Below are 14,169 nucleotides of genomic sequence, written 5' to 3'. Positions count from 1 at the left end.
CTTGTGTGGTGAAATAACAGTTTTGTACCGACATGCAGGAATGGATTACTGCACGGGCCTACCGGGCCCAGGCCCAGGGGCCCAAGGGGTCAGGGGGCCCTGAAGCCCAAGCCTTTGCATGGAATCATTGCCTCAATATCAACAAATCAGGATGTAGGCTATGAATCTGATTGAATTTAGTATTGGCAATCCCCAAAATGCACCAGAATACAGGAAATCACATCAAACAAATAAAAAAAATTCTGGGGGAGGACCCCCAAACCCCCCCTCCCACATATACGACAATTAGTGGGGGGCCCATAATACATCTGGGCCCAGGGCCCCAAAAGTTCATAATCCGCCCATGCCGACATGCGGTGATTATGTTTTTCTCTGCCCTCTTGCAGATGTATTATTCATATTGTCACTTTCTTCAGGTCAAAGTTGAGTAATAATAATCAGGATTTGGATGCTATTGGATGAAATTGCCTTTACACATTTTCATACACAGTACTTGTAAATAGGGACCTGTGCTTGAGACTCTTCTCTTCTTATTTGTTGGAGACAGAGCCTGTGCTGTGTGTGTGTGTGTGTTTCCCCATTTCATGAGTTTAATGTACACATTTGCCTTAACAAGAGGTGAGTGGAAAGAGTGTTTAGCAAGTCTCTGGCCGGGGTCTTGAAGTGCTATGCTGGGACCGTGTTTTCAGTTAGAGAGAGCAGTGCCAGAAAAAAAGTCACATCAGCAACCCAGAGCAATTAGTCTTTCTTAGAACACAACAGTCTTTATTTCCAAGAACAGAGAACATTCCATTCCACTGAATTATCATCTCAACTGTTGACTTGGCAATACTGCACTCTTTCTCATTGCAAGTCAGTGAACTTACTGTAAATGTCCAATTCACTGTCACTTACTGTATTTATTATTCATTATACCAAATTTTGCAGAATAAATCACATAGAACATCAGCACATCATACACACTGAGGAACAAACTTATGTAATTCACTGCACTGTTTCACCCCCAAATGACACTCATGAGAGTCGCCCAGCTAAAGCTGTGTGGTAGGAGGAGCTAGAGATGCTGCTGACTGAGGAACTCAAGACTCTTTTGCTCAAGCACTCCTCCCCTCTCATCAAGCCTTCTCACAGGTCGTCCTTAGTCAACCACCAGCCCACTACTTGGACGGTGGCCCAATATGAAGTTGTCTATTGCGAAAGTTTACATACAAATAAAAATGCAATAGTCATCATCACATCTATTTCCTTTTTTACTGAAACCCTAGCTTTTGAGGTTTCCCTATCGTGATCCTCATCAATGTCTCTATCATTTCATACGACACTATCAAATGTGTTTAGCATTGCTGAGTGCTAGTGGAACAGCAGCAATTTTGCACTAATTAGCAGTTTTGGCTATACTGCATCAAATGTTCTTCCTTTTCCCAAAACTCCACAAATGCAAATGTTGAGGGTTGACACTCACGCTAAATATATAGTTGTTGTTTTTTTTTTACAGATACAGTTTTAAATTTTTTTACAGATAATGTTTCCCAAATTAGTTATTTGTGCCCTTAATGTCTAAATGTGTTTGTGTCCTTTATGTCTAAATGTTTTGTTGTAAAGCCTGTGAGGACATGGTGTACTTATTAATTGGAGCTGAGCTGGTGCTGTCAGTGCATTTCCTCTATTTTAGCTCATGGTGAAGAGAACATGGCTCACAGCTCTAACCACAGTGAGCAGGGCAGTTTAACCAGAGAGGGTTAAAGCGGAGTTAGTAATCAAGGATCTTTGGTTTAAAGGTCCAGTATGTAGGAAATAATGGAAAATAAACTGTAACCATTCCAAAAATTATCACCATATGTTGTCAGAGAGTGAGGAAACACTATGAATTGAAGTTATGGCTTATTTGACAACATTACTCTAACCCGTGAAACCCCGTAAAACCCATGAAAAAAAATCAGTTACGGGGCGGAATCTCTTGGAATTTTCGTTTATGTTTTGAACGATTAATTCTAGAATAGCGTATTAATAATGGGCTAGCACGTCCTCCTATTTGGGTTGCCAAATTACCAAAGGCCAACTGTCAACAGCTGTCAGTTGTAGTCATGAACGCCTTCAAGAGGCAGGCAAATTTCCAAAATTAAAACAAGAAACAAATTAAGTGGACATCGGAGGAGCTTCCTGAGATGGTGACGTCTTCGTCAAACGAAGAATATGAAGTCTGACGCAGAGCTGGCCATATCGGTCCAGTGGTGGGCCGGTCCAGGAGAAAATTGCCAGGGCCGAATTTTGTTCCCAGTCCGACCCTGGGTTTATTACACTGTGCAATGTAACATTTGACAGGTTGTGCTATGAAACAGTGTACGGTTCAGTTGTAAGAATGTAGTTTTTTTTATGCTTACAGTTTTGAATGTAAATGGTTACCACAAAAATCAATGGCAAACATGGAAGACCGTCGTGATAGATTGATGCTAATGAGCATCAGCATACTGCTTAGACATAACCCGGTGAGATGGTTTTCCACCAAGTTGTTCAGAGATCATACAAATTAATATGGTCTTGTGTAAGCTGCTAAGTGAAATCTACTACTGCTTTTTTATTTATGTGTGTGTGCGCGAGTGGTAGTGGGCCTTTTTGGAAGAAAGTCCAGAGACTTTTTTTAGGGGTAGGCAGCAAATAACCTCTTTCAAGGATAAGTTGCAAAATATATATTTTATGCATGTATTGCAAATACATTTTGTGGGCAAATAAATATACAAACAACAATCAGATAATATATGTAAATATTGTGTTTATTGTGTACATTTTAGTAAATCTCTTCTACACCTGTATAATGCCATATTAATTTGCGGGACACAATACACACAATAATGGAAAAAAAAAACAAAAACAAAACACACACACACACACACACACACACACACACACACACAAACATACACACACACACACACACACACACACAAGCAACATGTCATCATCATACAAAATATAAGTGAATCTACAAAAACGTTGCATTGTTTTGTTTGTATCACTTCAAGTCATCTCCATGAAATAGCAACTTATGTAATACTGACTTCGTATTCATCAGGAATTAATGTATTTTGTGTATGACAGTTGAACAATATATATCCAACATGAAGCACAGGACGTTTGTAAAATACAACTCAGGCACAAGGTAAAATGAATGAAATTAAAATGTTGAAAACCATGTTCTTAAGCCTCAAACTCAAGACTAATGGCTTCATACGGGTAAATAATAATAATAATAATAATAATAATAATAATAATAATAATAATAATAATTAGATGTACCGCAGAGCGGTACAAAATATGACCGCCGCTCAGTCCAGCACATTTTTTCCACAAAAAGAAATCACGCTGAAAGGCCTATATGATTCTGTCTCACTAAATTGCATTATCCACACTCAATTCTCACTGGTATCTGCTAGACAACAAGTACCAAAACATGATTAGTTCATAGATTTCACATGTAAAATTCATTTTATACAACCCCACCTCCATCTTGCCTGTTCATAATTCTGAGAAATTCTTGATTGTTTGTGTTATGTTTATGTTATGTGTGTGTGTGTGTGTGTGTGTGTGTGCATGCTTGTGTGTGTGCCTGCATCTGTTTGTGCACATGTGTGCACATGAAATGGGTTAACATGACCCCTGGAGGCAAACATACAGAAAAAAATGGTCATCCTAGGCCCTACAGTTCTCAACATATTCACAGAGAACTGTGTCTGCCCTACCCTCCTTTCGGGGGGTCCAGTCCAGCGGGGGGGCTACAGATCAAAACGAAAAATGACGGTTCCATGCTATCCATGTGGGGGTACATGCCCACCAAGTTTTGTGTACCCCGGTCTTTCAGTGTCCTGGGAATCCTTGTTGGTGTATGTCACTAAATGTACACATAAATTATTTTATTGTAAGGCCCCCCATGAACGAAAGTACACAAAACTTGGCATGCATTCGGAGGGTGTCATAATGATCCTACACTTTTAATATCGTGCAGTTTTGACCTTGTCAGCCAGAGATATTGTGATGAAAACACCTAATTTTTTGCTTTTTAATTTTTAACTAGGTGGTGCTATACATGAAATAAGTGGTAATAGGATGGGTTGACATGCCCCCTTAAGACCAACATACATAAAAAAGGTGGACCTCCTAGGCCCTACGGTTCTCGAGATATTCACAGAAAACTGTCTCCGGCCACCTACAGGCCAGTTGGTGTATAGTAACATAAATTAATTTGTGTGGCCCCCCATGAACGGAATTCCACAAAACTTGGCGTGCATACAGAGGGTGTCATAATGATCCTACACTTCCAATTTCGTGCAGATTTGACTGTTAGGTCACAGATACCTTCAATTACAACACCTCATTTTTACTTTTTTGTGTTTAACTAGGTGGCGCTATACATGAAATGAGTGGTTATGGAATGGGTTGACATGCCCGCTTGAGATCAACATACAAAAAAAAAATGGGCCTCCTAAACCCTACGGTTTTCGAGATATTCACAGAAAACTGTGTCTGCCCTACCCTCCTTTCGGGAGGTCCAGTCCAGCGGGGGGGCTACAGATCAAACCGAAAAACGATGGTTCCATGCTATCCATGTGGGGTTACATGCCCACCAAGTTTTGTGTACCCCGGTCTTTCAGTGTCCCGGGAATCATTGACGGAAATTTGGCCATGCGAAAAAAAAAAAAAATAATAATAATCTGACTAAACCTATATGACCGCTTCGCTGCGCGGCGGTCATAATAATAATAATGCAAAAGGGGATTTTGGATACAGCAAGAAAATGTTATTTATCTTGAAATCTTAGGATGCTACAAGCCTGTTGGGGTCAGACACACTTTAGTCCTTTGTGTTCAGCTTCTGGGTTTGTTGACATTGCTGTAGATTGCAGTATCATCCTCATCTCTGAAATCATATGTTTTATGATAGATAATTTTCATCAGTTATCTAGCTGGCTAACAGTATCTTTAGCTTTGCTTTTTCACTGGCAAATTATGAGTCCTTCAACAATGATGAGGGTTGTGGCATAAAGAAAGTAGCTTAGTGGCTTACTAAGTAATAATAATAATAATAATAATACGCTTTATTTGTATAGAACCTTTCATACACAGAATGCAGCTCAAAGTGCTTTACATTTAGAGCATGTAACACAATAATAGTCAGTCGGTCACTATCAATCACTTTCACTTTTCCATAGTTTTGGAGCATAATGGATAAAAGCAGCTTCTCCACTTTGCTTGTGGAGCACTTTGGGTACAATTAAAAGATTAGAATTGGATGATCTAAGTCTAAACTGAAAAACTAAACATTAGCCTCCATGTTCATTTACTCACTGGATGACATCACGGGGGGAGAACGGAACTTCACCGAGGCGTACGCAACATCCTCTTCCTCTTCCTCCTTCTATTGAGATTGCACAGCTTGAGCCGTGTCCTTGTTTTTGGCCTTGAACTGGATATTGGCGTACTGGACTCCTCCTGAGACATCTTGATCTCCTCCTGAGACCACTGGAGCTCCTCCTGAGACGACTTGATCTCCTCCTGAGACCTCTTGATCTCCTTGTGAGTCCACTCTGTCTCCTCCTGAGACCTCTTGATCTCCTTGTGAGTCCACTCTGTCTTCTTGGTCAGATGTCAACAGCACTGCAGAAACTTGTTCATACACAGGACTGGGGTCTTCCGGCTAGGGGTTTACAGACACAGCAGTAAAAACTGATGTAATGTTATCAGTGGACTACAGTATGAATGCATAACAGCATACGCTGGTGGAGTGACATTAACCAACATACACACCTGTTTATCATCTACCATTGTACTTGTGTTCTCAGTGGTGGATATACCTTTCCCTCTTCTTTAGAAAAACAAAAAATACACTCATTTAAATTTACAATTCAATTCAATTCACAAATTGAGTATATTTAAAACAACAAATCCAACACGTAGACACCTACCTGCACACAAACACAAGGACCACTATTATAGCTACAGCTGGTATGATCCCTAAAGCAGCAAACAGCCCTGTTGGCATACCTGTCTGCTGATTTAGGGCTGCAAAGCAAGAAACATCAGTCCATTAGTCTGCACACACACACACACACACACACACACACATGCATACATGCAGATAAACACATACTGTATATTTCTGTGCATTTCTTTCAGAAGTTACAATGAGATTAAAAACAGTCCAAATGACAAAGAAATAGCCGTTACTAAAAACATATTAAGAAAAAAACATGACCTAGATGTTGTAGAAATGGTAAATGTAGTATTACAACAATGTGAAAATATTACCTGCGGAAGTCACTTCAATTTCAGAGGAGTTATGAGAGCCATATTCATTGTGTGCTACACAATAGTAAATGTCACCATCCGAGACACCAGTAAAGCTGATGCTATTCCCTGTGGCCGTAAGAACAGGACCACTACTATTCTTCCTGTACCAGGAGTATGTGTGCACTGGGGGATTGGAGTCAGTGTTGCAGGTGAGAGTCACTAAACTTCCCTCTCCAGAGGAACTAATGATCACTTCTGTGTTCCTGGGGGAATCTAGTTAAGAACAACAAAAAACATACAGGGTGACAAATTGTGCTGACACATGTTTCGTTTAAAATGTATTTTGGTGTGAATATATTCAATGTAAGGACAAGTAATTCAGCAGTACTCACAGTAAACATTCATATGTAGCACTGCAGAGTAACTGGATGCAACTGTGTTTGCCACTTCACAATAGTATTGCCCCATGTCCCCAGAGCTGATGTTAGTAAAACTGAGATTCTGCTCTGATCCTAATGAAGTGTTAACTCTGTTGATCTTGTACCACGTGTAGTTGTGCACTGGTGGGTTGGCATTACTGCTGCAGGTCAAAGTCACTGAATCACCCTCCACTATGTCGCCAGAAGGAGTGATTGATGCAGATGTGTTCTTTGGGCCGTCTAATTGGAGAGTTGAAAATAAAGTCAATGACTACGTTTCCATGCCCATCATATTCCGATTAAGGACCATATTCTGGTAATGTAAATATTCAGAATATGATGCTTTCACCAATGGATAAATTCCATCTTGACATTTCTAAAACCTTTCAGGTTTTAATACATGAATTGACCTCATCTTCACTCTAGAAGTGTAAACTTTTTACTACACTTTTCCCTGTTTGCCAAGCTTCAGGGCATCAAACCAAGCTACAAAAATTCCTTGCATGAACATGCACAGACAGAATTTAATATTTTGAGAGGGGCATTTTCCATCTAATGTGTTTACATTCCACAATATTCCAGTTAAAAGACTTAATCAGGTTATGGCAGCTGGAATAAGGCAGCTAGAGTACATGACTCATGTGCAATCAGAATACTGTCATTATTCCGAATAAAACCAGAATATGGTGTGCATGGAAACATAGTCAGTGTTATTTCACCAAATTTCACTTACAAATGTATGTAACTCATATCTAAAATTATATTGTTAAAGTAAATGATACCCACAATGAACATCCACCAGAAATGGTTCAGAATCACTGTATCCAATATTGTTCTCAGCTCTGCAGTAGAACTGCCCGCTAAACTCCGAGCTGATATTACTGATGTTCAACTGCTGTCCTGATCCCATAGAAAAGGTTTGACCCCTTTTCACCTTAAACCAGGTGTAGGTTGCTTGTGGGTTGGCATCACTGCTGCAGGTCAGAGTCACTGAGCTTCCTTCCAGTATATAACCAGTAAAACTCAGTGATACTGAGACATTTCTTGGTGCATCTGCATGAAATAAGTATAATATTACAGAAATTATTTAACACGCTTATATTAGTTTAAACTTTATATGTACACTATTCTGCATCTAGTTAAACAATATTGTGTATTATGGCCGAACTACAGCCGTGGGCATATTCTTTACCAATGTCACAATCACTTGTAACATATTCAAAAATAGCCCCTAATAGAATATAACAATATAATGTAGTGCACTTACACCTGACACTAAGAGTCCGTACAGGTGATGGATGGTCCTCATGTCCTCCCACAGCACAGGAGTAACTGCCTGAATCATCAATGCGTACTGGGTTTAGGTACAGGTATTCCATTAATGTCTGGCTGTCTGCAATAGGTTGGGAGTTCTTGTACCAGAGGTAAGAGGGGGGGTCACTCAAAGTGCAGGTGGTGATGCAGGTCAGTGTGACATTCTCCCCTTCTTTCACTGTATCAGGATCCATATTTACCATCAAACCTGCAAAAAACAATCAGAGCAATCAGAATCATGTCTATGGTTATTAAGCCAACACTGTAGAGAAACAAATGTGTTCTGAATATGGTAAATTACCTGTCACAGAGAGAGAGACAGGTTTTCCAGAAAACTCCTCGTCATCCTTATTTGTTTCAAATCTGAAGTAATATTGTCCTGTATGCTTCACACTAAGTTCCTTTATCCTTAGGCTACAGTCATTATTTTTATTTCCAATATATTCCATATGGTTGTCATATGTATTTTCCACACTAAAATCCATCGTCTCCTCTCCAGAACCCAAACTGGAAACCCAGAGTGGTGTTGTGACAGCATAGCCACTGGGGTAAGAATAGTAGCATGTTATGTCCACAGAGGAACCTTCCACAGCACAGATCTCCTGGTGGGTATATGCCACACTACTGCAAGAAAATACACCTGCACACACACACACACACACACACTTTTAAATCTGTCAATCTGTAGTTATCTGAACAACCACCATAGTTTTTAATGACACATCATCTACAATACTGTGATGAAGATGACTATTGCATAATGCTGACAGTAGGTAGCCTAGAAATCTAGACGCACCCTAGCGGCAGCAAATTACATTTGCTGCCAGGGCTAGTCTAGCAACTGTCCGTTGGCTTGCGAGTAGGGTTGCAAAGGGGCGGAAAATTTCCGGTAAATTTCCGGAAACTTACCGGAAACTTTCCATGGGAAGTTAAGCTGGGGAATTTTGGAAATATTCCAAATTGGAAACTTTCATGGAATTAAAGGAAATTATGGGAATTAATGGGAATTTACGGGAATTAACTGGGAGTTTTTTTGTAATTCCTACTGTTTCATATACAGACATTAACATTTTGTTTCGTAATAAGTAATATGATTTGTTTGTTCGTATTTTCGTTTAGCTTAGCATACAAAGATAGCTAACATGCTAGCGGGAATCCCATTCTCTGCCTATGGTTTACTAGCGTGCTAAGCTAGCGACACTGAAACCACTGAACTGCCCAAGATACACCACGCCACTCAACAACAAAATCCAATTGGTTGGAACATTGACTGACAATCAGTTTGTTCAGTTAGAATCCCAGAAAATGGTAAAACAAATAATGACACAACATACCACCCCAACCCAACCTTATAGATTATGTAAATTATATATAAATTGTCAAGCTTAATCAGACAGATTAATCGTCCCATTACAGTTTATGCAAAATGACGTACACCCATTTGAATGAGGACAAAAGTGACGACAAGCCCATGACTGGGCAACTCTGTTTGCAAACTTCCCCCAGTTTCACACCAGTTATTCCCACATGAGATGACATTTTCACTGGGAATTGACTGAAATTGCATTAAATCAGGTTGTTTTAACTAATATTATGCTGCAAGATGGGGTTTTGTTCATTACATTTAAGTTTCCTGTTATAGACTAACTTGCCATATTAAAAATTCCCAGTTTATTCCCATTAATTCCCATTTATTCCCGTTAATTTCCGTATATTCCTGTTAATTCCCATGGAAAGTTTCCAACTGAAAATTCCCGGAATTTTGCAACCCTACTTGTGAGCTCGAAAAATTAAACTTCTATCAGGCCAATCAAATTGTGTATAGAGTCGTTAGGTGGGCTTAACATAATGATTGATGGCAAAGTTGCAACGGTTTGGCTTGAATTCCCTGCTACTTGAAAACAAATAAGATAATGTTGCTGTTGGCGAACAGTGTGAGAAGAGTTAAGCTTTTATTAAGTTGGCAAAAGTTTGAACTAGCCAACTAGCTCCGCTGGTGGGAAACGCATGAGACTCATAGCGCTGTCCTATTGTGTGCAGAGGGAATTTGAAAGACAACCGATTATCCCGCCCCTCGGACTGAGCACTGCGAACGGTGAGTGCCCAGACCCTACATTTTAATGTGGGTCTGGCTCGTCAGGCTAGACAGTAGATTCTACCAGAGACTTTCTAATGAGGAGACACAGCACTCAAAAAATCCTCCATAGAAATGTATGGGGTTAGTTTGTCTACACATTTCCAACCCCTTCCTCGGCAAAACGTTGACATGTGAATACATTGAGCCAATCATATGGTGTGTTGTGAAGACATCATGCCAATCATGTGTTGTGAACTCGCCGATGAAGCAAGATTTGAGTCGTGAAGCCTTGCGCACATGCCTTTCTGCCGAATAGAATGCCTGATGAGTGCCTAAAAAAGCGTTGCAATATGACCGCCGAGTGGAAGGACTTGCCTAAAAGGACTTTGGTACTACCATCAACAGGGGTGTAGTGGTAAAATAAGGTGGGTAAACTATGAATTCTGTGATCACAGTAAGGTGGACTGCACCACATAAATGAATTAGCATTTTGAATTAGGTATAAATAATATCTACCACATGGGAGCTAGATGAAAAACACTCCAAGCATGTGATCCTCTGGATCTAAATCAGTGTAATTGCACTCACACACTGGTGGAGAGGGATGGTCCTCATGTCCACTTAGAGCACAGGAGTAATGTCCACTGTCATCTTTACTGACTGGGTTAATCACCAGAGTGTTGCCGCTGGTCGTGTATTTGGCACCAACAGGTTGTCTGTTCCTGTACCAGATGTAGGTGGGTCTGGAGTTCGGAGGGCAGGTGGAGGTGCAGGTCAGTGTCACTCTCCGATTCTCTCTGTTTTTATTCACCTTTAGTGGACCTATGAGGATCAGAAAATGAAATGGATGTTTCAGTAAAACCATTTGTTGCATTGTTTCTGTAAATCCATGTTTTAAATATACTAGATAGATAGATAGATAGATAGATAGATAGATTGATAGATTGATAGATACTTTATTGATCCCCAAGGGGAAATTTAAGACATAGACACTAAATACTAGATATAAACACTAAATTACCTGCCACACTGAGAGAGACATCAGTTTTTCTGTTCCACCTCCCAGTTGTGTCATTTGTTTCAAATCTGAAGTAATATTTTCCTTTGTGATTCAAACTAAGTTCCTTTATCCTTAGGCTGCAGTCATTATTTTTATTTCCAAGATATTCCACATGGTTGCCATATGTATTTTTCACACTAAAATCCATCCTCTCATCAGAACCCAAACTGGAAACCCAGAGTGGTGTTGTGACAGCATAGCCACTGGGGTAAGAATAGTAGCATGTTATGTCCACAGAGGAACCTTCCACAGCACAGATCTCCTGGTGGGTATATGTCACGCTCCAGCAATGTGATACACCTGGACAGTGTTGGGAAGTAACAGAATATGTAACGGAATTAAGTATTTAAAATGCTAAATATGAGTTTCTGTATATTAATATTGTAAGATAACTATGTTATTGTTACTTCTTGTTAACCGGGTGTGCTGGAAGTAGGATGTTTTGTGCAGTAATATTTCTCAAATGTTTTGCAAAAAACAGATTATTCTTCTGTAATATGACATGGCATGTGTGTGTGTTTTTATGTTGAATTACTTAAACATGGAATTAGTTTAACATGGGTGACACCATTTAGTAGTGAACTAGCACACTTAGTTAATTAACAGTAGTGTTGCATACAAGATAAGTTTAGCTATTGTCTATGTAAAAAGCTTTGGCTAATGATTCATATTAGCAATTAAAGTCCTTTATAGCCTTACTTGCCATTTAGTATTCTGATACTTTTTGTTAGAATTGAGAGAAAGTGGAATAACATTATGTCCAATATTCCAATATGTGGTTTAATGTTCTGCATTATGTCCAATATTCCAATTTGTGGTTTAATGTTCTGCATTTATCATTAATGGGTCACTTTGATACTACAAGTATAATTCTATGTAATGACTGTATGATATCTGTACTGTCCCTGTGTATATCTGTGTGTGACTGTATTTAGAGATAAGTGGGAATATTATGACTTTGCAGTGTTTCACTGTTCTGCATGGCTGTATCAGTAGCTATCTGCTCCGGATTGCCAGGTTGCCACTAATCAGTGTAGTCCACGTGAGATGGGATGACCAACGCCTTGTATTGTGATGACCAATACGTAAACCCTAACTATTTCCTTGTCTAGTTAGAGCAGCTGATGCATCTTTAGGTGAAGTCATGCTGTCTCTCCCTTGATGCGCATCATTGGAAATAAACTCTGTTCCTGATTTTTCATACTATTGGTCTGACTGGGTCTCTATTCATCTGTGGTATCAAAATTACCATCAGAACACAATAAATCATTATAACATGCAGGCAAAAGCTTTTGAAACTCAGATTCATTGCATTTCAATGACACAACAGTGTTTCATATCACAGAGGCTTATATATCAATCCATGCACTGTAAAACATTAGCTATCGGCCTTACAAATTCAAATAACCTCACATTACCATTTCATCCACTGCTAATGAAAAATAACACTGTGATGAAGATAACTATTGTATAATGCTGACAGTACCACCATTTCATGCATCAGGTGTTACCAATGGTAAATGTTACCATTTTGAATTAGGTATAAATAATATCTACCGCATGGGAGCTAGATGAAAAACACTCCAAGCATGTGGTCCTCTGGATCTAAATCAGTGTAATTGCACTCACACACTGGTGGAGAGGGATGATCTTCATGTCCTCTGAGAGCACAGGAGTAATGTCCACTGTCATCGTTACTGACCGGGTTAATCACCAGAGTGTTGCCGCTGGTCGTGTATTTGGCACCAACAGGTTGTCTGTTCCTGTACCAGATGTAGGTGGGTCTGGAGTTCGGAGGGCAGGTGGAGGTGCAGGTCAGTGTCACTCTCCGATTCTCTCTGTTTTTATTCACATTTAGTAGACCTATGAGGATCAGAGAGCTTACTGTTTTCCAGTGCACATATATCAACACTGCATATACTATTAAATATGTCATATCTAGTTCTTATTTGGATGGTTGAATAAATGTTGCTATTTTAGATATTTATAGAGAGGTCAGCTGACTTGTGGTATATCCTATGGAGAGGTTTTCAGAGAGCAGGTTATCTAAGAGTGACAACTAATTAGCTGATGTACTACCATATTTTCTGGACTATAAGCAGAGACTTTCTAATGAGACAGAGCACTCAAAAAATCCTCCATAGAAATGCATGGGGTTAGTTTGTAACGCTGTTACTACACATATCCCACCCCTTCCTTGGCAAAACGTCGACATGTGAATACATTGAGCCAATCATGTGGTGTGATGTGAATAAATTGAGCCAATTATATAGTGTTTGTGCAGACATCGTGCCAATCATGTGTTGTGAACTCGCCGCTGGATCAAGGTTGGTGTCGTAAAGCCTTGCGCACGCGCATTTCTGCCGAATAGGATGCCCGATGAGTACCCAAAAAGCGTTGCAATATGGCCGCCGAGTGGAGGGACTTGCCTAAAAGGACTTTGCTATAAGTCACAATTTTTTTATGTTACTTATAGTCAGGCATGATTAATATATCAAAATATATATACTTATGTAACATGTTTTTAATTGTTAATTCATACTGACTGACATGAACCAAGGAGTAAACATTATCGTCTACAGCCGCGAGAGGGTGCAAGTCTTGTGGAATGAGATTGGGAACTTGCTTGTGGACTCGCTCGCTTATTACCGGAAATCTTAGTCACTTTTAAGCATGATGCTAGTGTAAGCTGCATTGTGTTGAACCTGTGCGATTCAGCCCTGCACACGCCCGGACTCAAACCAGCGAACAGCAGCACCTCGGATCGTGAGGAGAGCGTGCTGACAGTTGAGCTAAAAGCCCAGGCTACTAACTCGCATGCCAGCAGCACTCTTAAGGCGTCAGGGAGTGAAGTTTACCAACGTTCCACACACACAGCTAAGCTAGCTGGCATCCATTACACTCACCCCCCCTAAACCTCACTCCCGATCCAACTCAGCGGTTAGAAGCGGTCTTAAGCTAGCTCAGTTCGCCTCCGTTACACTAGCAGGCGAGATGCTAATCCACTTCAATCCGATT

At 40.0% G+C, this 14,169-nt stretch overlaps 1 protein-coding gene across 1 annotated transcript in view; it reads right to left on the bottom strand.

The window, feature by feature from the left end:
- The window catches only part of LOC121719149 (B-cell receptor CD22-like), a 33,099-nt gene extending 20,113 nt beyond the window's left edge, over positions 1-12,986 (bottom strand). Inside the window, exons 1-3 of the mRNA XM_042104571.1 lie at positions 12,781-12,986; positions 8,316-8,654; positions 7,968-8,222 (exon numbers count right to left, since the gene is read on the bottom strand). Coding sequence (XP_041960505.1) covers positions 7,968-8,222; positions 8,316-8,499 — 439 coding nt within the window. The 5' untranslated portion in view covers positions 8,500-8,654; positions 12,781-12,986. The remainder of the gene's footprint in view (positions 1-7,967; positions 8,223-8,315; positions 8,655-12,780) is intronic.
- Between the last annotated feature and the right edge of the window lie 1,183 nt (positions 12,987-14,169).

This window comes from Alosa sapidissima, chromosome 9, assembly GCF_018492685.1.
Source record: "Alosa sapidissima isolate fAloSap1 chromosome 9, fAloSap1.pri, whole genome shotgun sequence".
NCBI classification, from domain to species: Eukaryota; Metazoa; Chordata; class Actinopteri; order Clupeiformes; family Clupeidae; genus Alosa; species Alosa sapidissima.
The sequence above is the reverse complement of the archived record's forward strand: the minus strand, read 5'-3'. Positions and strand labels throughout refer to the sequence as shown.